Source organism: Stylophora pistillata, chromosome 6 (assembly GCF_964205215.1).
Source record: "Stylophora pistillata chromosome 6, jaStyPist1.2, whole genome shotgun sequence".
Classification (NCBI taxonomy): Eukaryota; Metazoa; Cnidaria; class Anthozoa; order Scleractinia; family Pocilloporidae; genus Stylophora; species Stylophora pistillata.
Window position 1 is genome coordinate 29,816,028 of NC_142524.1, and position 23,863 is coordinate 29,839,890.

At 39.4% G+C, this 23,863-nt stretch overlaps 3 protein-coding genes across 5 annotated transcripts in view; 1 reads left to right on the forward strand and 2 right to left on the reverse strand.

Moving 5' to 3' along the window:
• Positions 1-2,277: 2,277 nt before the first annotated feature.
• LOC111340673 (cytochrome c oxidase subunit 7A2-like, mitochondrial) lies at positions 2,278-4,436 on the reverse strand. Its single transcript, XM_022947557.2, has 3 exons — positions 4,277-4,436; positions 4,024-4,137; positions 2,278-2,699 (listed from the first exon to the last, which is right to left on the reverse strand). The coding sequence occupies exons 1-3, from the start codon at positions 4,346-4,348 to the stop codon at positions 2,550-2,552; spliced, it is 336 nt and encodes a 111-aa protein (XP_022803292.1). The 5' UTR covers positions 4,349-4,436; the 3' UTR covers positions 2,278-2,549.
• A 741-nt stretch (positions 4,437-5,177) lies between these two features.
• Positions 5,178-18,096, forward strand: LOC111340671 (protein phosphatase 1 regulatory subunit 37). Its single transcript, XM_022947553.2, has 13 exons — positions 5,178-5,524; positions 7,362-7,459; positions 8,425-8,470; positions 8,570-8,670; positions 9,255-9,374; positions 10,442-10,592; positions 12,381-12,526; positions 13,359-13,481; positions 13,890-14,031; positions 14,374-14,540; positions 14,961-15,546; positions 16,250-16,360; positions 16,944-18,096. Exons 1-13 carry the CDS (start codon positions 5,326-5,328, stop codon positions 17,054-17,056), a joined length of 2,103 nt encoding a protein of 700 aa, XP_022803288.2. The 5' UTR covers positions 5,178-5,325; the 3' UTR covers positions 17,057-18,096.
• A 674-nt stretch (positions 18,097-18,770) lies between these two features.
• LOC111340670 (E3 ubiquitin-protein ligase HECTD1) overlaps positions 18,771-23,863 on the reverse strand; it is a 36,396-nt gene continuing 31,303 nt past the window's right edge. For all 3 annotated transcript variants that reach the window (XM_022947551.2, XM_088763188.1, XM_088763187.1), the window contains exons 33-39: positions 23,716-23,775; positions 23,063-23,200; positions 22,243-22,961; positions 21,176-21,254; positions 20,410-20,503; positions 19,634-19,842; positions 18,771-19,518 (exon numbers count right to left, since the gene is read on the reverse strand). In XM_022947551.2, coding sequence (XP_022803286.2) covers positions 19,294-19,518; positions 19,634-19,842; positions 20,410-20,503; positions 21,176-21,254; positions 22,243-22,961; positions 23,063-23,200; positions 23,716-23,775 — 1,524 coding nt within the window. In that variant the 3' untranslated portion in view covers positions 18,771-19,293. The remainder of the gene's footprint in view (positions 19,519-19,633; positions 19,843-20,409; positions 20,504-21,175; positions 21,255-22,242; positions 22,962-23,062; positions 23,201-23,715; positions 23,776-23,863) is intronic.

Here is a 23,863-nt window from a genome sequence, read left to right on the forward strand (position 1 = left end):
AACCTCTGGGAATGAGATTGGATTCCTTGGAAAAGCACTGCGCCAGATATATAACTCGAACCTTCAAGGGAAATTGAAAAAGGTTTGAGTTATCGGGAGTTGAAACACTAAAGACTGGGACTAAGGGGAACATAGTGTTTATTGTTCGTCTATTCAAGCAGAATACAATTTAATCAAATTTAATTATCTTGTGAATAGATCAATTAGCGATGGTATTGTCCCTGATCTGTGGAAAGTTGCACGTGTTACTCCTTTAAACAAGTCTGATGATAAACTGCAAGTTGAGAACTATCGGCCTATCTCTGTATTGTCATTATTGAGTAAAGTCGTAGAAAGAGTGGTACATTCCCAGTTGAATGCCCATCTACATCAGCTAGATTTTCTGTATCAACACCAGTATGGCTTTAGGTGTGGGCATAGCACTGAACAAGCTATCTCGAAATTGAACAACTGGGTTCTTCAATCTATAGACAAAGGTAAAGTAACTGGTCTACTGTTTGTCGATATTTCCAAGGCGTTTGACTCTCTGAACCACAAAGTGCTACTACGCAAGCTCGAGCATTTAGGACTGCCTGAAAGATCTTTAAGATGGTTCAGGTCATATCTTGCTCATAGACAGCAAAGTGTTTTGATAAACGGAGAATTATCAGAGCCACATACCATCACACTTGGCGTGCCACAAGGCAGCATTTTGGGTCCCTTGCTATTTAATGTGTACATTAATAGCCTGCCAAATGCTTTTAAAGAGACCCGGATGATTTTTTATGCAGATGATGCTGTTCTATTTTGTGACGCATCAACACGTCAAGAACTTCAAATTGCTCTGGAACGTGAATTCACTGAAATCAGTAACTGGTACACTGATAACAGGTTGACTATAAATGTTAAGAAGACCAAATTTATGCTGGCAGGCAGTAAAAGGATGCTATCCTTATTTGAAGACTTTGAGTTGCAACCAAATGGTACACAAATCGATCGCGTGCAGTCATTCAAATATCTGGGAGTGACAACGGATGCAAAATGGAGCTGGAAGCCACATATAAGCAATTTGGTAAAGAAATTAGGTCATCGTCTTTCTTTGTTTAATCGCATATTTCATGTTAGACAATAGAACTCGCATAGCCTTCTACAATGGGCTAGTGCTGCCACACCTAGACTATGCCGACACACTGTGGGGAGATCTACCCGGTCTAAAATCAGAAATGGAAAAATTGCAAAGTTTTCAGAACAAATTTGCGAAGAAAATTAAATTAGGCAAGATGTCTTCTTCAGAAGCTCTGAAGTGTCTGAATTGGCTCCCTCTGGCTGGAAGACGTCTATTTCATCGTTGTACCACCGCAGAAAATGCAATCAAAGGAGAAATTCCGCAACATTTTGAAAGTTTTAAATCAACATTGTGAAGTTCGCATGGCTACAACACCAGAAATGGCTACTTACCTAGACTGCCTAAACCTAAAACGGAATGCGGAAAGAGGGTGTCCTACTTCCGTTTTATAAATGACTGGATGTCCCTCCCAGTATTTTTAAGAAGGCCAATGCCATGCACAATTTTTAAGGAAACCCTTACAAGATTCTTAATGGATAAATATTTTAAATGATGGATAAAACTTTAGATATACGCCGTTTTAGATCTGTGACAATTGTAGTTCTTATTTTGGCTTTTAATACTTTTTATTTTTACGGAGGACCTCCCTGAAAACCACGTATTTACGTGACGGGCACTTCCTCCTTAAAGATTGTTTATTATTATTATTATAATTAATTATTGAGGGGTCGCATGAAAATGAAACCCTGAACTACATAAATCATAACGTAACGGAACGTAAATGTTCTGAACTGCAGTCGACTATTTGTTTTGATTTTGGCACGTACTGACAGACGTAGTTCGACGTGCCGTTCGAGTTATCGAGGGTAAATATATATAGAGAATGACCTAAAGGGAAACGAATATTGCACCGAACAAGTGAGAGGTTCGAGTTATCTTGGGTAGAATTGCGGTAAATCGATTTTGGTTTGAGTTAACGCGAGGTTCGAGTTAACGCGAGGCTCGAGTTAACGAGGATTCGAGTTGTCGGGATTCGACTGTAGTAGATTCATCCTTTGCCTCACAACTACTCTGTGAATAACTACCAATTTAGAAAATAATTGACAACTGTGCATCCCACTGAAAGAAATGCTAGTATCATAATACATCTCATGACTATATGAATTTCTTTCATTATTGCAAGTACTACTATACATTACTTTACACAAATGCCAAAGAAGAACTGCTATGCAGGTAGTTAAATGTACTTTATTATTATCAATAACCTCGCGTAGAGTAAACTAAAGCATAAAGTTGTTTCAAATGAGACATCTTTACATTAGAAATTAATGCTTAATCAGGTTTGAACAACAACTCTGAACCAAAATAATACCAGAGAACGAAAATATTTTGACCACCATCCACTTGGATCAATCAAAGCAGTAACTAAAGTTCTTTCGAAAATGCAAAAATGTTGACAGAAGAAGTTTTAAATGAGGAAAATTGACTTGGATTCCAATCAGTTTCATCTCTCCTTCCTTTTCAATTTACCAGTGGACATCATGTAGTAGTAGTAGGCTGCAACACCCATTCCAACAGGAAGGACACCCATAAGGCCCCTGTAGATAACCTTATCCCTTGTACCCCTCAGAAGATACACCGGAGCTTTGGATTGCTATCAAAACCAAGAATAAATCAACAAGAAATTGTTAGAAGTTAAACCACCTGGTGTTGAAAGCAGTAAAGTTTTAGTGTTGAGCTAACCTATAGGTTATGAATTATCATAGTGTATAAAACATGAATGGGAGACAAGATGACCTTATCCACTGAACTTTGGTTTGAGGGTTTTGGGTTGGAGACCTGACAAAACTAATGTGTTGTCTTCTTGGGAAAGACACCTTACTCTCACAATGCTTCTCTACACCCAGGGTATAATTGGATTGTGGCAAATTATCAGGGAAGCATGGTGAAATGTGGGAGGAGGGGGTAGCCTTGTGATGGAGTGGTATCCCATCCAAGAGGGGGGGAGGGTGGGTAGGTTGGATACCCCTTGTAGCTTCATGCCATGGAAGCCTGGATAAGCCACCTAGCTTGAGTGGTCAAGGTACACTTTTATTTTAGTATAAGAACCCTTTTTACAAGAACATTCAGGCTGAGATTTATCATAATATTAAGAACATACTAAGAACATCCCCAGACTGAGAGTCCATTGAAAATTTATTTATTTTCATCATTTTTTTTCTTTTTGCGAGAAGTATAAATAAAGGTAAAAGAAATGTAAAATTGTGGTCAACACCACAATTAAATCAAATCCCAATTGATTTATGAAATACTATACAACACAACTTTAGAACATGTTAAGAACATTTCAGACTCAAATCGCAAAATAATGAGAAGCTTCAGCCCCAGGCCCAAAATTTGACATTCTTATGGAAAAAAAAAAAAAAAAAAAAAAAAAAATAGCTGTAGCTACTTTTATCCTTGGGTGTAACTCTTTGTACACATAGTCACTGATGATTCTTCTTACTTTATACGTTAAAATGTTTGATATCTAGTTAATTATGGGTCCATGATGCAAACCATTGGTTCACCTCATCTCTGGTAACTTAATGATTCTAAGTTGGTCAGTTCCTCGGGGGCATGTATCTTGTATGGACTACCCCTCCCTCTAAAAATGATTTGTGGCAAGGATGTGTTGTGCTAAATAACACTGTCGTAGGTAATCAGGGATTGTTTTGGTTTCACCAACTTTACTCTATAATTTGTCAGTGAAACTCGCATCATCTTTAAAAGATGACGATTCAACCAAACTGATGCAAAACTAAAAACAATTGCGACTTGATCTTTCGTGTTATCCTGTACTTCAAACAGTTTGTTTGAAGTGAAGACGTTTTCGTCTCATCACACGAGCCACCCAAGAAGAGCCAATATTTAAATGGTCGTTGATATAAGCTAAGTTATATATCGTCGAGATGTCTACGACTACTTTCTTTAATTACCTTAAAAGTATCCTGCCAGTGACGAACGCTGTTTTCTCCAGAAATTCCTGAAGAGGAAGACATTGGATTCTCGAAAACTGGACCTGGTTTAGGCTCTGAATATTTCCCAAGTCCCTATAAAATCAAACCGGGTCGACAACTGAATGTTATCTGAAGTTGAGAAACCACATTTAAAAACTGATATATTTTAAAAATTGCTTTGTGTGAGCCCTTAACAATCTGACTAAAGATTGTCAGATAGTTAATACTTTACCTGCGGTTGGTAAGCGGTAGTAGCTTCAGCAGAGACTACTCTGCCCGCAAAAGGGCTCTGCTTATAGAACATCAGCTAGGACACCAGAGAGATAATCAGAGAAAATGGCGTAAAATTAGTGTGTACTTGCAAGGAAGTGTGGGTAATAGCTTTCACTACCTGGTGTAAGTGACACAAAATTTCTTCACGCAATATGTTGCTTTGGCAAGAAAGGGAGTTCTGAACGTCAACAACAACAATGACAGGTAGCCCATGAAGTAAAGCTAACTGAACACAGGTTGAAAAATGATGAACAATAATTTAACGAAAGTCATTGAAAACGCTAGCAGTGTGAAAAAAGTATGAATGAATCTGGTAGCATGTTCACGAACTTCATTTAGACTTGCGTTTTCAAAACAAACCCATGAAACAGAACTGTTTCCTTTATTTATCCTTGATGTGACAAATGAATTTGTTAGCATCTCGAAGCGCAATAACTTTGTTTTTGCTTTGATGCGAATGGCACCGAAAAAGAATTGTAGACAGTAGTGATCGTGATCCATCATAGTATTACGAGTGAAAGATAAGTCAATCAGATTCGAAGATTTTAGCTTCCGGCCCTATGAGGTGCTTCGGGAAAAAAATGAATCTTGTATCAAGTTAAATGAGACAATTATTTTGAATTGGGCTTTGAAGTCAGGATAGGATGGGATATGGCACGAAAAGTTTGAGATGTGAAACTGGACCTGTATCAAACACTAGAATGCGAAATATCGTACGTTTTATGGCCTATAATGCGATGCATGGTAACCTTTCAAAGAGCTCCAGGCTGGGTATATCGTGTCATCACGAGTTATCACTTTCACGTTACCGACGCGTAACGCTTAGAACGTGTCACGGAACGCACGACGAAGGACGGTGATTCAATCCCAGTCTTCCACGTCACGGGTGTCTTTCAAAATGGCTCCCTCGAGAAGTTGAGGCTCGGTACTGGAAAACAGGAAGTTTCCTTGGTTTTATTACATTGATACTAACTTATGATGGATTTGATTTTAAAGCCATGAGTAATTATGGAAACAGGTGAGGATGTTTTGGCATCGGAAGAAGGTACTCGAGGTGGACCGAGTAATTGCGAAGGCAGTTTACGTGAAGCTGCCTGTCGGCTGGATCACCGAACCAGTCGTAGGAAGAAGCTTTCAAGAAAGGTTTCCTTCCCTGAAGATGCCTTTCTAGTCCGGGCTGTGGACCCAGTTGACCCGTGGGCAAATGGTTAGTTCAAAGCACTCGATAATTTCATTTTATGTGGATGTACACATCAATGTATGCCTAGAGATTTGCGCCAATTTAGATTTTAGTTGAGCTCATTCAAAGTGCCTTCACTCTGTAGAGTGACATAAAAAAATGTAAATATTGGTCTTCGTGCTTTAAATCAGTGAGCTCCAATTTGCGTGACTCAGCTTGTGTTGAAAATTTGTTCGTTTATATGCAACGCTTATTTTCTGAAAACGATTTTCCCCCAAAGCCGGGTCGAAGAACTTTTTCGTTATCACTCGTTTTTGTTTTGAGTATGGCAGAGAGCGTAACATTTTAGTCATTTGTAATGGGCTGTAATTGGGAATGAACTTCTCGCTCTTTAAATCTCGTTTATAAATTCATTTATATGCTTCAAAAGCTTAATGGATCAGTATTGGCATTTTTCCTAAAGTTGTAAACGACATCGAGCGAAAATCTTAAAGAGAAAATCACGAAATATTTGTAGAAATTAAAAAAATTTCCGGTTCAGGCGGTATATTTTTAATTGCTTGAACATGTACGTTATTTTTTCATTTGATAAGCAGACGTTCGTTGTGGTGGTTGTATATTCTTTAGAACTTGATTTGTTTAAACCGCAATGATAAAATGGGAATTTTACTGCCTTTCTCAGAAAGGTTTCTTGTATTTTTCTGGGAACGGGGATTGAAAAAATCTGTAAGCGCATCATTTTACTACAGTCCTACATTTATGGAAATCTGAAACTGGTCAAATTATGACATAATATTCCACTTTTTGTTTGGGATTAATGAAGAAACCTTCAGGCCCCTTACTGCATTTCCGCTGAAAATATTACTTAAGAAAGTGTCAACAATTCAAAAAATCGGTTCATCTTCTGAATGAAATAAAAATGACAAAAATTTTTGAAGATATCATCAGAGTTAGATGTATCTGTGGAGGCTTGACCATTTTGATTACACTTGTAATAACCAGTGATCAAAATCAAGCATTCAGAAACCAAAAGTACTCAGTCTTCATTTATATTCATGATAGATTTTGAAGGGGCGTGGGCGTAAAACTCTTAGTTATTGAATCCAGTGGAACTCTTTTCCTAATGAAATGCATTGATATTTTTAATTAAACAAGCAAGTTTGAAAATTTTGAATGGGCAAATTGCTCAGTGGATTCCTACAGGACATAATTGATTTGTGGTCGTCAAACAAATTAATCCCCATGGAAAAAAAACACCTCTTAAAAGCTTATGGCAAATAGCAGGGTTTGGATTTCTTAGAGGATTGACTCAGTCTGTTTTGTTTTTCGTTTTTTGTGTGTGACATTCACGGCATCTGCCAAATGATTTCCTTGCATTCTTTGCAAACTGTCATATACGGTCTGGTGCACTTTCCCCTGTTGAAAATTTTGAAGGGCATATGAACCTTTAGCACTATGCTGTTTATGAAAAACCCACATCATTAGCATTTTCTAAAATAAGGATTGATAGGGAAATTGAAGGCCGGCTCTTTAGTTACTTGATAGATACAGCCAAGGCCAGAAGGATGTTTGCAGTACAAAATTAGTACCTTAACCTGAGTCCAATTTTTGCATTGATCAATGTTATTTATTTACAAATGCATATATTTGTTCATTTTCATTTGTTTATTGATAAATTGAAACCTAATTAATACCAGGTTGATTGGCATATTTGAATGAATGAATCCACCGCTCCAAAAAGCAAAGTTTGCTTTCTCTTTGAATTTCCCTTAAAATACTTGCCATCCTTGCTATCAGTTCAAAAAATCTTCTGCCTGTCCTCTCTTCTTAAAATTAAATTTGTCATAATTTGCTTACATTTCAGCCGGACATCACAGCAGCAAAGAAGTAATAGATGCTTATAGAAGTACATGCATTAGACTGAAGATTAAACCTTGTGAAAAGCTCATTAAACAGCTCGAGGTATTATTGATAGTCTTTTTGCCTCTGTGTATTTTGATACTCCATGCATGAACCTGTTTACAGTGAATTAGCTCATGCTCCCTACGGTTGTAGTTAAGAAATTATGCTGCCAGATGAAATTTCCACTGAGGTTGCTCAAAGGTGGTGAACGACTGTAAGTGTGTAGCCTTAGAAGTACCCATTGTGCTTTACTAAGGGATTTCTGGCCAAAAATCCAGCTGGCAATCGCTGCTTTTCTATTCAGCAAATCTCATTGGCAGCATGCACTCACTGTCAACCCTTGCTCTTTAACAATTATTCCACGAGTGCGCATTGAATATGAGCTGATAGATACCCAACAAGGTGCGTAGCACCGAGTTGGCTATAATCATCTCATATCCGAGTGGAATAATTGTTTTATTTAAAAAAAAACACCCCCAAGATATTAGACAAATCTTCTCGACTTTATTTTGTGAGAAGAAACTGGATGTTACAATGTACAGATATTAGATTATGGTATATTGGCTCATACACCATAATGGCTAAGCCAATAAAAAGTCTTGAGTTGCATTATCCAATGATCCAGTTTTTAATAAATACAAGTTATCTGCCAGTAAATTATAAATTGTGTACACAGTGCCCCTCAGATGTGGGATTGAGTCAATTTGTCTCCAAGTGAAAGGTGACATTATTCAGTGACATACTCAGAAAAAAGAACTCTGAGTGTTCCCTGTAGGAGTTGAACCTAGGACCAACCTGTAATTAGTACTATGGATGCCCTACCACTGAGCTGTAAGAGACTTGTGGTAGCCCAGTGTTAGAATTGTTGCATAACCTGTAATCAAGACAGTCATGGTAAAAATTTGGTTATTTTAAACCAGAAGCACAGGTTGGTTTAATACATTTAGGTCAAAGATACTGTCATGAATCTCATCTTTCACAAGCATCCATTCCTTTGACTCATAAAAATCATTCTTTTTACTCAGGCTTGTGAGAGTTTTGCGGACAGAATAGATGTGATCGACTTGAGAGGTATTGTAACTGTAGATAGACTGTCAAAAATTTTTGTTATGATTGACTGTAAAAATTTCAGTTTCTACTGCAGCCGTTAACAGCTCCTTTACCCTGTAGGTGTTAAATTAGACCTACGGAACTGTGAGGCTCTGGAGGAGGTGTTCAGAAGAGTGAGAACTAAGACATTGGATCTTGAGAACACAGGACTTGAGGATGATGTGAGTTCCTTTGGGTTTGATTTTTTGTCATGTAAATTGTACAAGAGGTGGCATCTATTGTAGTCATTGTATTTCAAGCCACGATCTGGGTTTGAGACCTGCTGGGGTCATTGTGTCATTATCTTAGGCTCTTACCATGTCTCTTACCATGTCTCTTTCCACCCAGGAGTGTAAATGGGAATCAGTGAACTATGGCGAATGCTTAGCAAATTGCAGGGGGTAGCCTTTAATGGACTGGCATCTGTTAAGGGGAATTATTTTGTCTATACTCTGTGTAGCTCCTTGGAAACTAGGATAAGCTACAACCACATTGGCCACTTGGCTCAATGTTGCTGACTTAACCTTCCCTTGCTGTGTGGCAATGCCAGACAATGGCAGTTGGTTGTAGAGAAAAAATAGAAAAAGGAATTTTGCACTCAAGCAGTCATTTTCCATTCCTTGAAATTGATCGTAGAAGAGGCTCTGTTTTCACTTATTGTTCTATCCTTAACGTAGTATTTGGAAATAAATTACAATTATTATTTTGTTTTGAAATTCATCATTGTTTTTCTATTTTGTGAACAAAATGGCCTGGTTATTTGTAGGGTGCTGTTTCATTGCTGGAAATGATTGAATACTACAAATCAACATGCAACCTTAACATGGCATACAACAGCAAGATAAAGATCAGAGGATGGCAGGCTATTAGTAGAACTTTAAAGAAGGTAAACAGGGTTTTGGGAGCTTTTTTTAGTGTTGTCGGATCACGTTTGATTTGAGAATAAACAGTTCTGTATTAAACCTACTGTACACATGTTGTAGATTTTTTGTACCATATGCATGTAAGTGACCATCATATTCACTCCAGACTGTTTTAACCCTTTGTACCCTAAGAGCAACCAGCATCTAATTTCTCCATAGAATGATACTGCTGAATCCTTCAGTAAGATCACGAGAATAAAGGAAATGATCATCAACTTAAGGAACTTTGATTGTTAAGCAAATTCTCCTTGTCAATAACAAAGGAAGTGTATTGAGTAGAATATGGAGAATATGAATACTGATCGGTAGGGTGTAAAAGGTTAAGGCTGAATTGTTTAACCTAGTGAGCTGAGTTTGTTTTGCAATACTAGTAATTTTTATACATTGTTATTATAATAATAACTATTTAAAGAGGAGATCATAAAATTGCCAATCAGTACTTGTGCTGGAAATATATTCATTGTCATCCTTTCTGGAAACATTATTTTTTTTTTTTATATATACATTCCAAAAGAGGTTAGTCTCTCTGTCTGGTTATACCAGTGTGTATCAGTGAGATTCTCATGTTACAGTCCAGTCAGATTGGTTGATCATTAAGATCAGTTAAATGGTTGGTTTGTTTGTTCCTGAAGTCAGTCGTCAGTCTGTTAATTAGTTTAAGGGGGTAAGTTTTTAAAGAAATTGTGGTGCTGCATTGGTGGTGGTGGTGGTGGGGGGGGGGGGGGGGTGGCAGAAGATAATTTGGTTTTATTAACCGAGTTGATAATGAGAATTGGCCACCATAAAGGGTTTCTAAGAAAAGGAGAAGTTTCAAGCATTAGTCTTTCTTTTTCTCATTTGTTTTGACAGAAGGTTAATGCTCAGCTTTAGAAACTTTTTCATTATCAACTCAGTTGATAAAATCAATTATTTGTTAATTAATTAGTCAGTCCACGAACCATTATCATGTAGTCATAGGGGGCAATTTCAATGGCAATGTAGTCCGATTTTTTAACACTGCACTGTACAAGTGATGTTTTTTCCTCTTCAGACTCCGTGTTTACAATACTTGGACATACGGAACACTGTTTGGACAGAACAGGCTCTTCCCCTCCTAGGGCGGACTCTTAGGCTTGACTGCTGTCTCAGTGTGTTACATATGGAGGGTTGTAATCTGTCAGGGAGACCACTGTTTCTGCTGGGTATGTAACATCTACACTCATCCGGTAACAATCTGTATGTTGTTTGTAGACAGTGATTATAAAGAAGTCAGCTCTGAGAAGGGATTATTTAGAGTACTTGTAGTCTTTTTTTTTTTTTTTTGTCGTGTGATGCTATGGGCGGGATGGGAGAGCAACTTTATACCATGGACCTTTAACCCTTTCACTGTCAAGATCTGATTGTGAAATCTCCCCTTTGGCTGCTACACATTTCCTTGTAAATTAGTCACAAGAATTTGATGTTAGGTCAAGGTGACAACTTCTACCTGCTAAGTTTAAGTATTCTCATTACCTGTTTGCTGGATCATGTATGGATATTATAAGGAGAAGTTACATGTTAATCACTTCAGGGAGTTAAAGGGTTATTAAGTATGCCTTTCCCTCTCCTTTTTTTTGTTTCATATATTAAAAAGCTGAATTATTCATGCATTTTGCTTGGTTGTTACTATATACTGGAGTATGGATGCATGCATGACATTGCCATTAAAAATATTTTTATTTTTTACCATATAAAACACAGAGGCTCTATGTTGTGGGTCTGTACAGTAATAAATAACAGATTACATCGACATATGGTAAGAGCATCAAATGACTCACTCTTCTGTGGCTTGTGTGCCACTTTTGTGTTCTTACCACATTTTGATTGTACCGTATAGTGTTACTGTACAGATTCATGGCAAAATAGAATCTTGTTAAATAGAGAATCTGTAGTTCTTTGTCTCAAGGACCTTGGTAATATGAATGATTGTGTGCATAGTAGTTTCTTAGTGAAAATTATAAGCAATTATTGGATGAGGTTTTTGTGATATCTGGAATAATCAAGGTCGAGGTAAGTGTTATGAGCTGAAGCCAAAGGCTGAGGCTGATAACACTAACCGCGACCTTGATTATTCCAGATATCACAAAAACCTCATCCAATAAATGTTTTATTACACATTGTTTAAAGAAAATAACGCCAAATGCATTATCGCGGCAAACACAGTTTATTTTCGAACTCTTAAAAATGTACAACTGTATGATAAACAAATTTTCACCATTTTTATAAAACAATCAAGTGCAGAAAAGGTAAATGCATTTCTACAGAAAGTATCATTGAAGAAAACTGTAGATCTTTTAGTATTTTCCAAATCTTTATCTTCAAGTAATTTCTCAATTTCTCGCTGGGTTGATGAAGCGAATCGAGAAGCTATTCTTACTTTGCTGTCTGTGAACTTGACATTGCTCCACCAGAAATCATGCATTGCATGCGCAACCTACAAATTATTCACTAATCTGTAGGTACAGATTAATGACTAATCTGTAGGTTGCGCTGTTTCCCAGAATTAACTGTGGGCATTTAGCTAATGAGAAGACAGATGGTGACTATAATGTTTAATAATGGCCATTATCTTTTATGGAAGAGGATGGCTGGGGAGAAGGTGAAATTTGTACCAAGGGGGTGAGTGACAGTGAAAAATAAGGGGGGGTGAGGGTGGGAACCCCCTTGCCTAACGTTGACTATAACTCCAAAGTAAACATGGTCAGTTGAATAAATGATCGTGCACTTTTTAACGTGGACTTGTCTTAGTAAGACGCCAGCATTACTGGGTTATGGAGTATCAACTAAATAAATGTAGTTTGGAAGTGCTGTTAATCCTGTTTGATATCTCATTGTAGCTGTATGAAAGTAGAACTAGCACATTAGTAATTAGTAACATAATTTGCTTTGTTTCCTATCAGATAATTATTTTGAATTCCTAAATTTGTGTTGGTCTCAATCTTGCCTCTAAGCCAGTGCAGTAAAGTTTAACCAGAATCTCAAAGACTTGTTCCTGGGGGACAACAAACTAACGTCACCAGATGGACAGACATTAGGTGCAATGTTGAAGGAAAATGGATACCTTCAATTGCTTGATTTAAGAAATAACCCATTACAGGTAAGACATACTGCATTTTAATAACATAGTATATTTTCTTTTCAGGGCTAGTAATTCATGAACGAAATGCTTTTGGATTCAGGGTTTGTTTTACCATACACTTTGAGCCAAGCAGTTTTCATATGCTGATTAATAATACCCCATTCACACCTGAAAACTTGTTTAGTTAAACCAGGTTTAACTGAATAAAAATCAGAAGCAGAGAACTGAAAAACTAAATTTTCCACAAGATTCAAGCAGTTGCTTTAAATTGTATTTTCAATGTGCCACATTTGAAGTCAACCAAATATTGATTTAAGCAGCTTCTATGGAACTGTTGTGTTAAACCATGTTTAACAAAACAGCTTTAAAGCATGTTTAGGCTTTGGTGTGAATGGGGTATAACTCTACATGAAATTTACTATTGTTCTGGTCCCAGCTTGGAGGGTGGTGAGGGGGGGTGGGGGGGGTGGCTGTACACAGGCTAGCTGTGGGAAGGGTGGATAACGCTGTCGACTGGATAGATCTCTGTGTGGCTGACAGCACAGTATGTTTTAATAACACTTATCTGCTGCGTGGTGATTTTTTTCTGAACCCTGATTGTTATGTATGATTACCTTGATATTTATTTTCATCTAAAATAGTCAAATCAAAAAGCACTTCACTGATAATTCATGTTTTAGTTAACTATTACCATGTTTCCTGTTCTACTTGGCACGTAGACTATCAATTTCAGTCCTTTCATGTATCAGAACCTACATAATCCATGAATTTGTTGGTCATTGATGTTGATACCTCAATCTCCTCAGTTGTGTACTTAAAAATCACCTCAGTGACCCCTGTTGTTTTGCAGGACATGGGTATTGGTCATCTATGTGAAGGTCTTGCTGAACAGCCCCATGGTGGACTACAAACTCTTGTGCTGTGGAATACCCAACTAACCTGCCATGGAGCAGTGTTCTTGGTTAATGCTCTGGTGAGTTGGTGCATGTCTTCACTTAATTCCGACTCCGACTTGAGTCTTTATAGTGACTCAACCAAGTGTCGTGTTAATGTATGGAATCAGAAACGAGGTCCGGTAGAACTGGGTAAAAAGGCTAGTGGGACTTAACGAAACAGTGAACTTAATTTAAAAGTAAGTAAAAGAGGTTTCATTAAGGGCCTGGGCACCAGGCAAATTGACCAGTTGTGAGGAAGGTTTTGCTCACCTGGTTTGACAGTCTGGAGAAGAGTTTATCTTATAAGGAAGAGGTTCAGTTCAAAGAGTTTTACCCGCCTGTGAAAACCACTTGCCCCCCTGCTGAAAACATTAATGAAACTCCTGAAGTAATTTTTACTGTATGATTTGTTCTTGATCAAAATTAATTTGTGAGTTGTGTTTAAGGTATGCACCAGGTCTCTTCAAACTCTTAATCTCGGACATAATCGACTGACGAATGAGGGAATGCACACGTTGAAGGAAGGTCTTTTGAGGAACCACTCCCTTGAGAGACTTGGACTGTTGAATACAAGACTCACGAGTGAAGGTGAAGGGAAAAAATACGTGCACTTCAACACTTAACCTACAATGAAAAGGCTTATGGCTAAGCGACAGAAGCAGATTAATTCTATCACTTATAGCGAGATACGACCCAAGAAACAAAGAACTGTTTAAGTCTACCCATGCGACACCGATATACGCCCCTTCTCTATTAAACTCCTCTCGCTTACGAACCCCCCCCGACTGAAGCTTCTAGATTCTCATAAGCTCCTACCTCCGCCCTCTAATGGAACATCCACCACCCCCCCCCCCCGTTCCCGTCTCGTCTCTTTTGTCAAGGTTGAATTTTTTGTTTATCAGTTAATTTCCAGTCTTTTAACCGTTGCAGGGATGATTGCTCTTGCTGAAGTAATTGCTGAAAGCAAGACTATTCTAAGAGTGGACCTCCGTGATAATGACCCGTATGTTGGAGGACTAATGGCTCTGTCGTTATCACTGAAGGTCAACGAGTCCCTTGTGCGAATAGACCTGGATAAAGACTTGAAAAAGGAGCCGGTGAGCCTGCACCAGCGTGTAACGTACCTAGAAATAATTGATGTGTTGGAACCAGCAAAGTGATTCGCGATCGGTTTTTCATTGAATAGCTAACCTTGTGACCATCAGCTTTATTACAATATTATTGTGCCTTTCATCGCATTGTCCCCCAGGTTTCTTACTAACAATGGATAATTTCTAAGGACCTTGGCCTGTTGAGCTCATCAATGGCGAAGTCGGCTGCACTTTGTATGCCCTTTGTTTTTGTTCTTACCACATTTTGACGTCATCTGTGATCTATTTCTGAACAGCCGCATAGTAAGATGGAGTCTTTTTGTGAAGGAGATTTATTATAGTCTTCTTAGGATTTCATTTGACTTAGAAGGAGATGTGTCAAGTTAGTCATTACCATTTTTCACCGCTGTTATTTGCCGTTCACAGGGCATGGAACCAACACAGAGGATTATTCTCGCCGACATCTACGGCTACTGCCAGCGAAACAAACTTTTAGCCAAAGAACGAGAAGAAAGAGAATTGGCCGCTGAGAGCCAGACTGAGGGTGGAGGGGTCAGTGAATCAGACAAAATTATCCACGACGTCAAAGAACACGTGACCGATGCTTTGTCTCACGTTGAAAACGAGGCTGAATCTGGCTCGCCGAAGTTGATTCAGTTGGAGAATCCTCCGGATATTGCGCAAGAGCTGAAGGTATTAAAATCGGACTATCCCGGGCTGTCGCGATTCACAGTTACGGCCGTATCAGATGAGGAACAGCAGCCGAACCAAGACGGCACTTTTAGTGATGAGGACACTGTTCCCCTTGTGGATCTGTCAAATACGAATTGTTCGGCAAACGAACAAGATCCGAGTGGTGGAGACGTGACCGTGAACGATGTGTTGTCTGACAAGGTATCAGGTGTTTCACTGAGTGACACGGACGCCTCTAACAGCTCAGTCAGTCCACTGTTACAACCAACCGCGCCTCCATTGATACCTGCTCCGGTTCAAAGTGATAACCGAACTTCAGGTATAAAGAAATGTTTAAAAACCATATAAAACCTTTGTACACCCCTTCCCCCCTTCTTACCAGCCCCCCTCCCCTTCTTACTAGACTCCCCCCTTCTTACCAGACTCACCCCCCAACATCCCTTCTTACTAGCAATCGCCGCTCGAACAAAAGCCTCGTCTTGATGTGAATAGTTCCTTGCTCTTATTTCCGGGCTAACCGATAAAATCGCGTAGAAAGAACTTTCCCTTCAGGTGTGTCTCATGTTAAATTATATTAATTACGTAACCGTTCTCTCCCGAGATCTTTCGCGTTTGTCTTTCCGGTGGTACTACGAATTCCCCCCATTTCGATAGTTATCTTCATTGGCTTATCGATGTATTTTTCTCGCAAAGTTACTTGTGATTCTTCTATGCGCCCTAAGGTTCAACTTCTACCATGTGTCCAAATAACTTTTTTTTTTAAGTAAAAGCTTGCCGGCGATGACATCTTTGCGTCAACTGAAGGAAGGAAGATTCATGCAATTCAATATAAAAACAGCCATGAAACTTTCGATCGAAGATTGCCGATTTTCGGAGAGAAATTTTCTACCACTTTTCCTTTCATTATGGTAAGAGTATTACTTAGATTTGAAGATGACGCAAGAACCTTGCCCTACTGAGCAGTTCATAATGGTTTGATGTCGCTCAATTTTTGTAAAATGTTTTTTATTTCACCACTCTAGCCCCGTCTCCCTTACCCGGGGGAAATAAACCAGAACTGGACTTGCTGAGCAGCGTGTCTGTTAAGGAAACAAATCACAATCCTCATCTGAACCATTCAATCAACAATCAAGGTACGTCCGCACAACGAAGGAAACCAAAATTTCCTTGACGAACCTAAGCGCTTCTATAGCTTAGGCGGTGAAAAAACAGGTGACATTCACGCTTTACACCAACCTTCACTTAAACAAAATTTAGGGCTGCCTCGCGAAGTGGAAGACGGGTGCCTTTCAACTGGTTTAAGTGTTTGGAATACTAACCCCATGGTAGGTGAATGCCGGCCTCGGTCCAGGTCCCCGTCAACACTTCTTTGAACAAAGGAAGAAGACAAAATGGATAGTGTGGGTTGGGAGAACGTTTGTGACAATTGTTACGAACACCCCTTTCCCCTCCCCTCAGGACTGCTGTCGAATGGCTGTCGATAAACTGCTCTAGAACTCAATTAGCTGTACGGAATTTGTAACGTTCCTCTTGAGCCTGTATTTGTGAGAATGACTGCTGATCGGAAATGCCCGCTTAGCATGTGGTAGTTTTAACTGTTTTAACCTCCGCCTTTCCCGAATGACCAGACGGATTGCAAGTTCATATTTAAGGTTTATATAAAATAGATTTCATTCCTTCGTGTTTTGTTTTGTTTTTTTTTTTTTCTCTTTCTAGATTTCTGGACCGGCCAGATGGACGGCTTGATGATAGGATCGACAAATTTACCCTCTCCTCCCTCCTCAGTGTCTCCGAATAAGGAATGTGCCACAGTGGACCTTCTCAGTTAGAGGAGAACTGAGCGAATTTTTTACAGACAGGTTTCCTGGAGATTTGTTGTTGTACAGGTCGGCATGGTTCGTTCGTTCGCTGCGGCGATTTGTCCTACAGTCTGTACCAAAGTATTAATTATGGGGGAAAAAATTGGCATCATCCCAAATTCCTTACGAACTTATCAAATTTGTTTTTATAGTATTGCTACGCGAAAATATTTGAATTATGCCACATTTTCTCCGAAGCTCTTTGTAAGAAATAATTTTGCAACGTTAGAGATAGTTAAAAGAATTCAGAACTAATTATAGCCTGTCTTGACTGAAATGCATTTGTCTTTGTGGTAAGCGGTTTCGTGACAATTTCGTTTCTAAGATACCGAGTCATGAAGGCGTTGGCAAAGACAGTGGCCTTAGCAGTGCTTGATGGGAATTTTAAACAACAGTTGAATCATTGTCAGTATCTGGGTAGTAGCATCTACCCTCCCCCCTGTAACCCAACAACAGTCAGCTGATAACAAGTTAGGTTGACATTAAGCTGGTGGGGGGGGGGGTAGGTTCGACGTTGCTCAGATACCGACGTTTTGGTATGTTTCCCGTTTTATACGCGGAGGAAAATAAGAAGAAAAGCGATCGACTTAAGCTTAAACTAGCTACAGCTAAACATTTGCGTCTTAAAAATGGTAAAACAATGAATTAAGATGTCTTGATCTTTTCTTGTCAATGAAAGCAGCCTTAATCATTCTGATTTTCTATGAACTCTTCCTTGTAACGTCTCATTTTTCCTTTCCTTAATGTTATATTGCCCAGGAAATTGTCTGAAGTGATCTCAGCTTAAGGGGTTTTAAAACGCAGTGTGGAATTTTTTTTGTTGTAGTGTGAAATTCTCCAAACTTGTTGTCAAAGAAGTTTATGGAATGACTAAAGAGACTTCACATCTCAAGCTAGATGCTAAAGCGACTTGAACAGAAATGAAAAAAAAAATTTTATGGATAAGTACTAATTATTATTATTACTTATTTTAGCCTTTATTAAAATGATGTCAAACACTTTTACTACGATACTGACGAGAATATTTCTTTGTAATTACGAACTCAGGACATACACTTAGAAATATTGATTTGTTAGATTGTTCGTTATTTTACGCGCTACAAATGGATCACAAATCCAAAGAAAGTTTTTCTTAAATCATTTTTCCCTACGAAAAATCTCGTCGACTTCCTTAATGTATAAACGAGTGAAACTGTTTGATACGTCGTTACCTGTAAAGAAATAAGGGCAAAACTAGTAAAAAATTAAGAATGATTCAGAAACAAGTTGAACCTGCTTCGTTTGACTTCCTAAGCAACCCATATCTACAACCCCAACGGCTTTGTATCCGCACCTTGCTTGGTGACCACTACACACTCGGTACCAGTACTACTAATTATTTCATACACCAGCGCGTCGAGCCAACGCCACCTGTCCAAAAGTTGAAATTGAGTGGCTTGGCCGGCAACCTACGATATGTCGCTGTAAAACAGGCCATGTCCTTTGCATCAGCTAAAATCCGCCCTTTCAAAGGTCAATACCAGCTGCGCCGGCCTCTCAGCCAATCAGATGCAACGATGAGATCAATATTCCGTCTTCACCTTTCGCGCTTTAGAGAGTTGAAGGTTTTCCTTTCTTCCTAGTTCACTCCGTGGAACTGCTAAATTTAAGGAACATGCTGAGAAACCAGACAAATCAGATGGCATCGGTTCTTTATACTTTAATTACGTATTGAACTATTTATAATGCAACAACAGTTTTTTTTTTTACGAACAAAATGCCTACCTAGAAATTTAATAATTTTTGGTAAACAATTTAAAAAAAAAAAAAAACGCGTGAAATTCCCAATTGCATCATGATACATCTGATATTTTTGCCTTTCGCCCCTTCCCGAATCAGGTCACCGTAGAATGACAGAAAAAGTCTTAATTCTGTGTTACTTTGTTGCCTCAGTTAACACTGAGCTGCTTTGACAGAAAAAAGGAAGTGTGCCTTTCAATCCACCATTTCCGCCGAGGTAAACACTTACGAGGCACGATATAAGAATAAACAATTCACAATTAAATACGACTACTCTTCTACGGCGCATAAGATTGCCACAGCTACTGAACAATTAAACACAAACATTGAATTCAAAGCTACAGGGCGGAAAAACCGCCAGCAAGGCTTCTCGAACCATGTCAAGTAAGTCATGGTGAGAAGTTAAGCGAAGAGTCGACTCGACTAGCTTAATTCAAGTGGAATCCCTTCTCTCTTGTGGCTGCTAAAAGCTTCTCTCGCATGGCTTCTTCTGAAGAGTATTCCGGAAGTTTAAGGTAATGTACGCACGTATTGACTGACGGGAAGGAGCCATCTCCTTCACTCTCCTTTCGCACGACAGTGAGGCGGGGATGGAGATTGGCGAGGCCGCCAGGTGGCAGAGACGAGCAACCTGTAGTAAACTGGAGGAACGCCTGATTGGAGAGAGAATTACAAAATTTCAGTACCACATAAAACAGACCGACAAAGATAAATACACTATCAGTCATGCAAAAAAACGCTACACCCAGACAGTAAAAATCCTCTTACTTTTCTCTCGTCGCCAGTCATATTAACCAGCACATTCACAAATCTCTGGAACCCAGGTGCTTCCCGAGTGTATCCAAACTTGGGCTCAGTGTAGTTCATTATGTCTTCCCTGGTCCACTGAGGAACCTGCTCTCCGCTCAACATTAGCTGCAGTTCGTCTGGAGTAAATGGACTAAGTTTCTCCATTGGAAATACAGAGTTGAACCCGTCTGCAAAAGAAAGTTGATGAAAACGTTCATCAAGTGAAGCAACTACTGAATTTTCTTCTTTCCCTGTATATTTGTCGTTGTTTAAGTTCTCATTTTTGACGAGCGAATACTGCCACTGCCTTGGCCACTCATGTTGTTGCAGTGAATTGCGATTGTTGCTTGCAGCACCAAACAAAACAGCGAGATGCTCTACACTAACTTTAAGACTAACTGTCGAATATCCAAATAACTCGTAACAAATCAGCCCAAACAACTAGAGCAATGTCTATTAAGTGTCGAAGTTTTGCTTTAGTTCGCGCTGTGATTGTTCCAGAAAACTTGCACCACTCTCTAAACCAATAAGAAGCACACTTAACAACAATCACGACTCGCATGCCCGCGTTTTCCCGCGCTTTTTCCTTTGAGTTATCATTGGCTCCCCAGGGTATTTTCCTTTCCTCTGATTGGCCAATGTAATAACTTTGGTTTTGCTCTTACGACACCCAATCGAAAAGTGCTCTAAACAGTCTTCTTTTGTATCGTAAAATTTTCTTTCTTATTTCTACAATTCATGAACAAGAATAGTACCTCTAAATGAGTCCAACTGAAGTTGCACACCAGTGTATAGGCAAAATTCCTTGACAAGCTTTATGTATTCCTCAGCATTTTCTATCGTTAACATCTGTTACAAATGATAATATCGAGAATTTCAGTTACAAAACTAGAAAGGAAATTAAAATAAACGGGCAAAGAGGAGAAGTAAAGTTGAAAAAATGGGTCGAGTCTGGATGGTGGGGTGGGGTAAGGAACCAAGACGACCCGACACAAAATGAGATTATTCAGAAATCCAAAATATACTAAATTACAAAAACCTTACTGTAAGAGGATGAGGGAAAAGGAACTGAAGGTAAACACTTTGCCAAGCAATTCTTAGAGAACTTTCCATACTACCTCTCGCATGAATGAGCTCGTTTCCCCCCGGCTAAACGATCCAGCATTTTGATTGAACATCATGTTTGCCGCACACAAATTGGAGTGGCTATGAGCCGATCAAACATTTGCTCGTGAAGCCAAATGTTGGATGAAAAGGTTTGATCCAGATGATTCGAGGTGAGGCACGTAAATACAGAGTAACTAGCATCTAATTTCCCCTGAATCATACGTTAAAGTCATGAGAATAAAGGAAATGATCACAAACTAAAGAAGCTCTTGATAATTAGAAAATTCTCCTTGTTAGCTTCTTTGGAAATGTATAGAGAACAGTATGGAGAATATGCATACTGATGTTACGGTGTAAAGGGTTAGTCAGTCAAACGTCAGTTTCTGGTTTAATCGCCTTTGTTCTCGCAATTACCTGATCTCCACCATTCCGTACCAGATCAACTTCGCTAAACCCGTACACTTTAGAAGACGGTGAAAATTGGAAAGTTAACCTGTGGATAAGAAAATAATTAATGGACTTCACCACTTCACCGATCATCACAATAACAAACAAGAACAAGTGATGTTAATTGGAAAAAAAGCAAAACAACTCTACAAACCAAAGCACGAGAATCGAGACAATTTACCACGAGAAAAAATATTACGGGTTGTGCACTTGGAGACCAAGCCCTCTAACCTTGTTTTAGTACAAACACTTGGTTACATTTCACACAACTATATTCTGGCCAAACTAGAAGATCGACTGTAACCGATATGGTTTATTGTCATACTGCTACAGTGGCCATCTTAAAGACGAAGGCGCGCTATATAAGGAAGTCTTCCCTGGGAAGACCTAGGCTCATTTGTCACTCACCGTTGACGTGTGCAGGTCATTTTGAAATGCTGGTAGACGAACAAAAGGAGCTAATGAGATATCTATTGTTTTCAAGCATGGTGGCATGAGGTAACGTGCGAACCACCTACTTCGATCTCAAATTTACCGCCACAAATAAAGATAGTTTCCATTGGAGAAAGGCAATACAAATCTCAAAAATTCTTGTATTGTGATGAAGACATAAAACAATTTTGAGGAATGCGCCCGCTGTTCACTGCTTTGGAGTAGCTGTAGCTCAAGCTGACTTGACTTTAAGAGTTCTACATCACACGACGATTGATTGACAAATGGTCCAGTGGGACCTAAGGCTCCTTTTATAGCGCGCCTTCGTGTTTAACCATAAATGAGTAAGGGGGGGGGGGGGGAAGAGGCAAGTTTCTAAAGAAACTGCGTTACTGCGTCGGCGTGGTAAGTTACAAGATCATTTGCTTTATCAACTGAGTTGATAAAGTAAATTGGCCACCGTAAACCTGACGTTTCGAACTTCAGCCCTTAGCCCTCGTAATGAAATGATAGCCGTGTTTCCAAGCACTAGCCATCATACTTCACGGTTCTTTGCGAGTATTTTGTATCAGGTTTCGACAAAATAAACATTTTCCACCTACCCTAGATCATCAACACTACACTCGACGCCATGAGCCGTTTTCAATTTCAGCTCCGAAATTTTTGCCCTCTTCTCGTTCACGGTCAGCAAATCGTCTTTAAGAATGTCATTTTTCCTAGCGACCAGTTCTTGCAGTTGTTTCAGAAAAGTCGCTCTGTGGGGATCCACCACTTCCATATCGCTATCACCCAAGATACTAGCAAACCAACATGGCTTCACAGGTGTGGGCGGCATCTCTTCTACGCTTTCTTTAGTTTTTCTCAATTCAGAGTTCTCTTCCTTAGACAGCTCTTCTTCCTCTTCAATAAGCTCTCGCTCCTTGACGGACTCTAAGTCTAACTTATTGATTGCATTTTCGTTCTCTTCTACACTTGGCTGAGGTTGATCGAGCTCGTTGGTCGTGTCCGAACACTCGACTATATCCTCGAGCGAGCACGACGCGTCATCGATTACTTGTAAGGAGCTCCGACTGTAAGCGAGTGTACTATTGCTGTTAGGCGGTGATGCACTACACGCTAACAGTTTCAGGAACGATAAAGACAGCGGAATGTCTACTAATCGACTGTCCTGCAAACTTTTCGCCAAGAAAATTCCTAGGACGTAAAAGAGCTTTGCTACCCTTTCCGTGTCAGGAGCATCCTGAGGAAGGGGCGCGGGAAAGAGGCCACCGGCGCGTTGCACGTAATAGCCCCTGGGACGAATACCATGACCGATGTCCACCTGAAATAGAAAAGACTATTTAGTTTAACACTCCTTCCTATGGTGTGCACAGAGAGAAAAGTATCATTTTCGGCCAAAAAAAATAGTTTCCATTTACAAACCTCTCTAGCAGTCTCGTCGACAATGGCGTCCTCGCAAATCCACATACCCAAGCTCTTTCGTTGAAGCTCGGCCGCCACAAGTGCGTAAAACTCGAGCGAAGGGCCGAGCCCAGTTCCTTCCTCATCCTCAAACTCAACCTAGTAAAAAAAAAACAATGCCATATACATGTATGGAATAAATGCATTTTCTTCTTGACGAAGTAATGTGCACTGAGCATGAAGTTAACTGAGCACACGAAATCCTCATGAACTGCTAAATACAGTTCATTTACCATCACTTAGCTTGGGGTCTTACAACAACTCCTGGGAGGAAGCCGGGAATACTGATCAAGTGAAAGCTATTCCCCAACATTTCTCTAAGACAGAACGACGAACAGCGCCTAAAATCTAAACTAATCCGTCTGTTTGATTTTTACCTGATCGTATTATTCTGCGCTTCTATTAACGACCGCGAATCCGACGCAAACGAGGATCCGTCTTGCGAGTAAAGAGTTTTGCCCGCGAAAACCTACGCATCTTGTGTCTCACTTATCACTGTGCACCACACAAGAGACCTCCAATACGATCAAAACATTACTTTCAACCTCTTTACGACTGTTAATTATTACCTGGTCAAATAGGAAAATTTATAACTATGCAGGACAGACACAAACCTCCAAAACAGACTTTCGTTCTGCATGGAACTTCAGCACACCCATTGCCCAATCAAGCAACTGAAAGGCAAAGAAAAATGAAAATTAATGCCCTAGTTCGTGGAGCTACAGCAGATCTATCTACATTTTCAAAGGGTTTCCGAAGTTT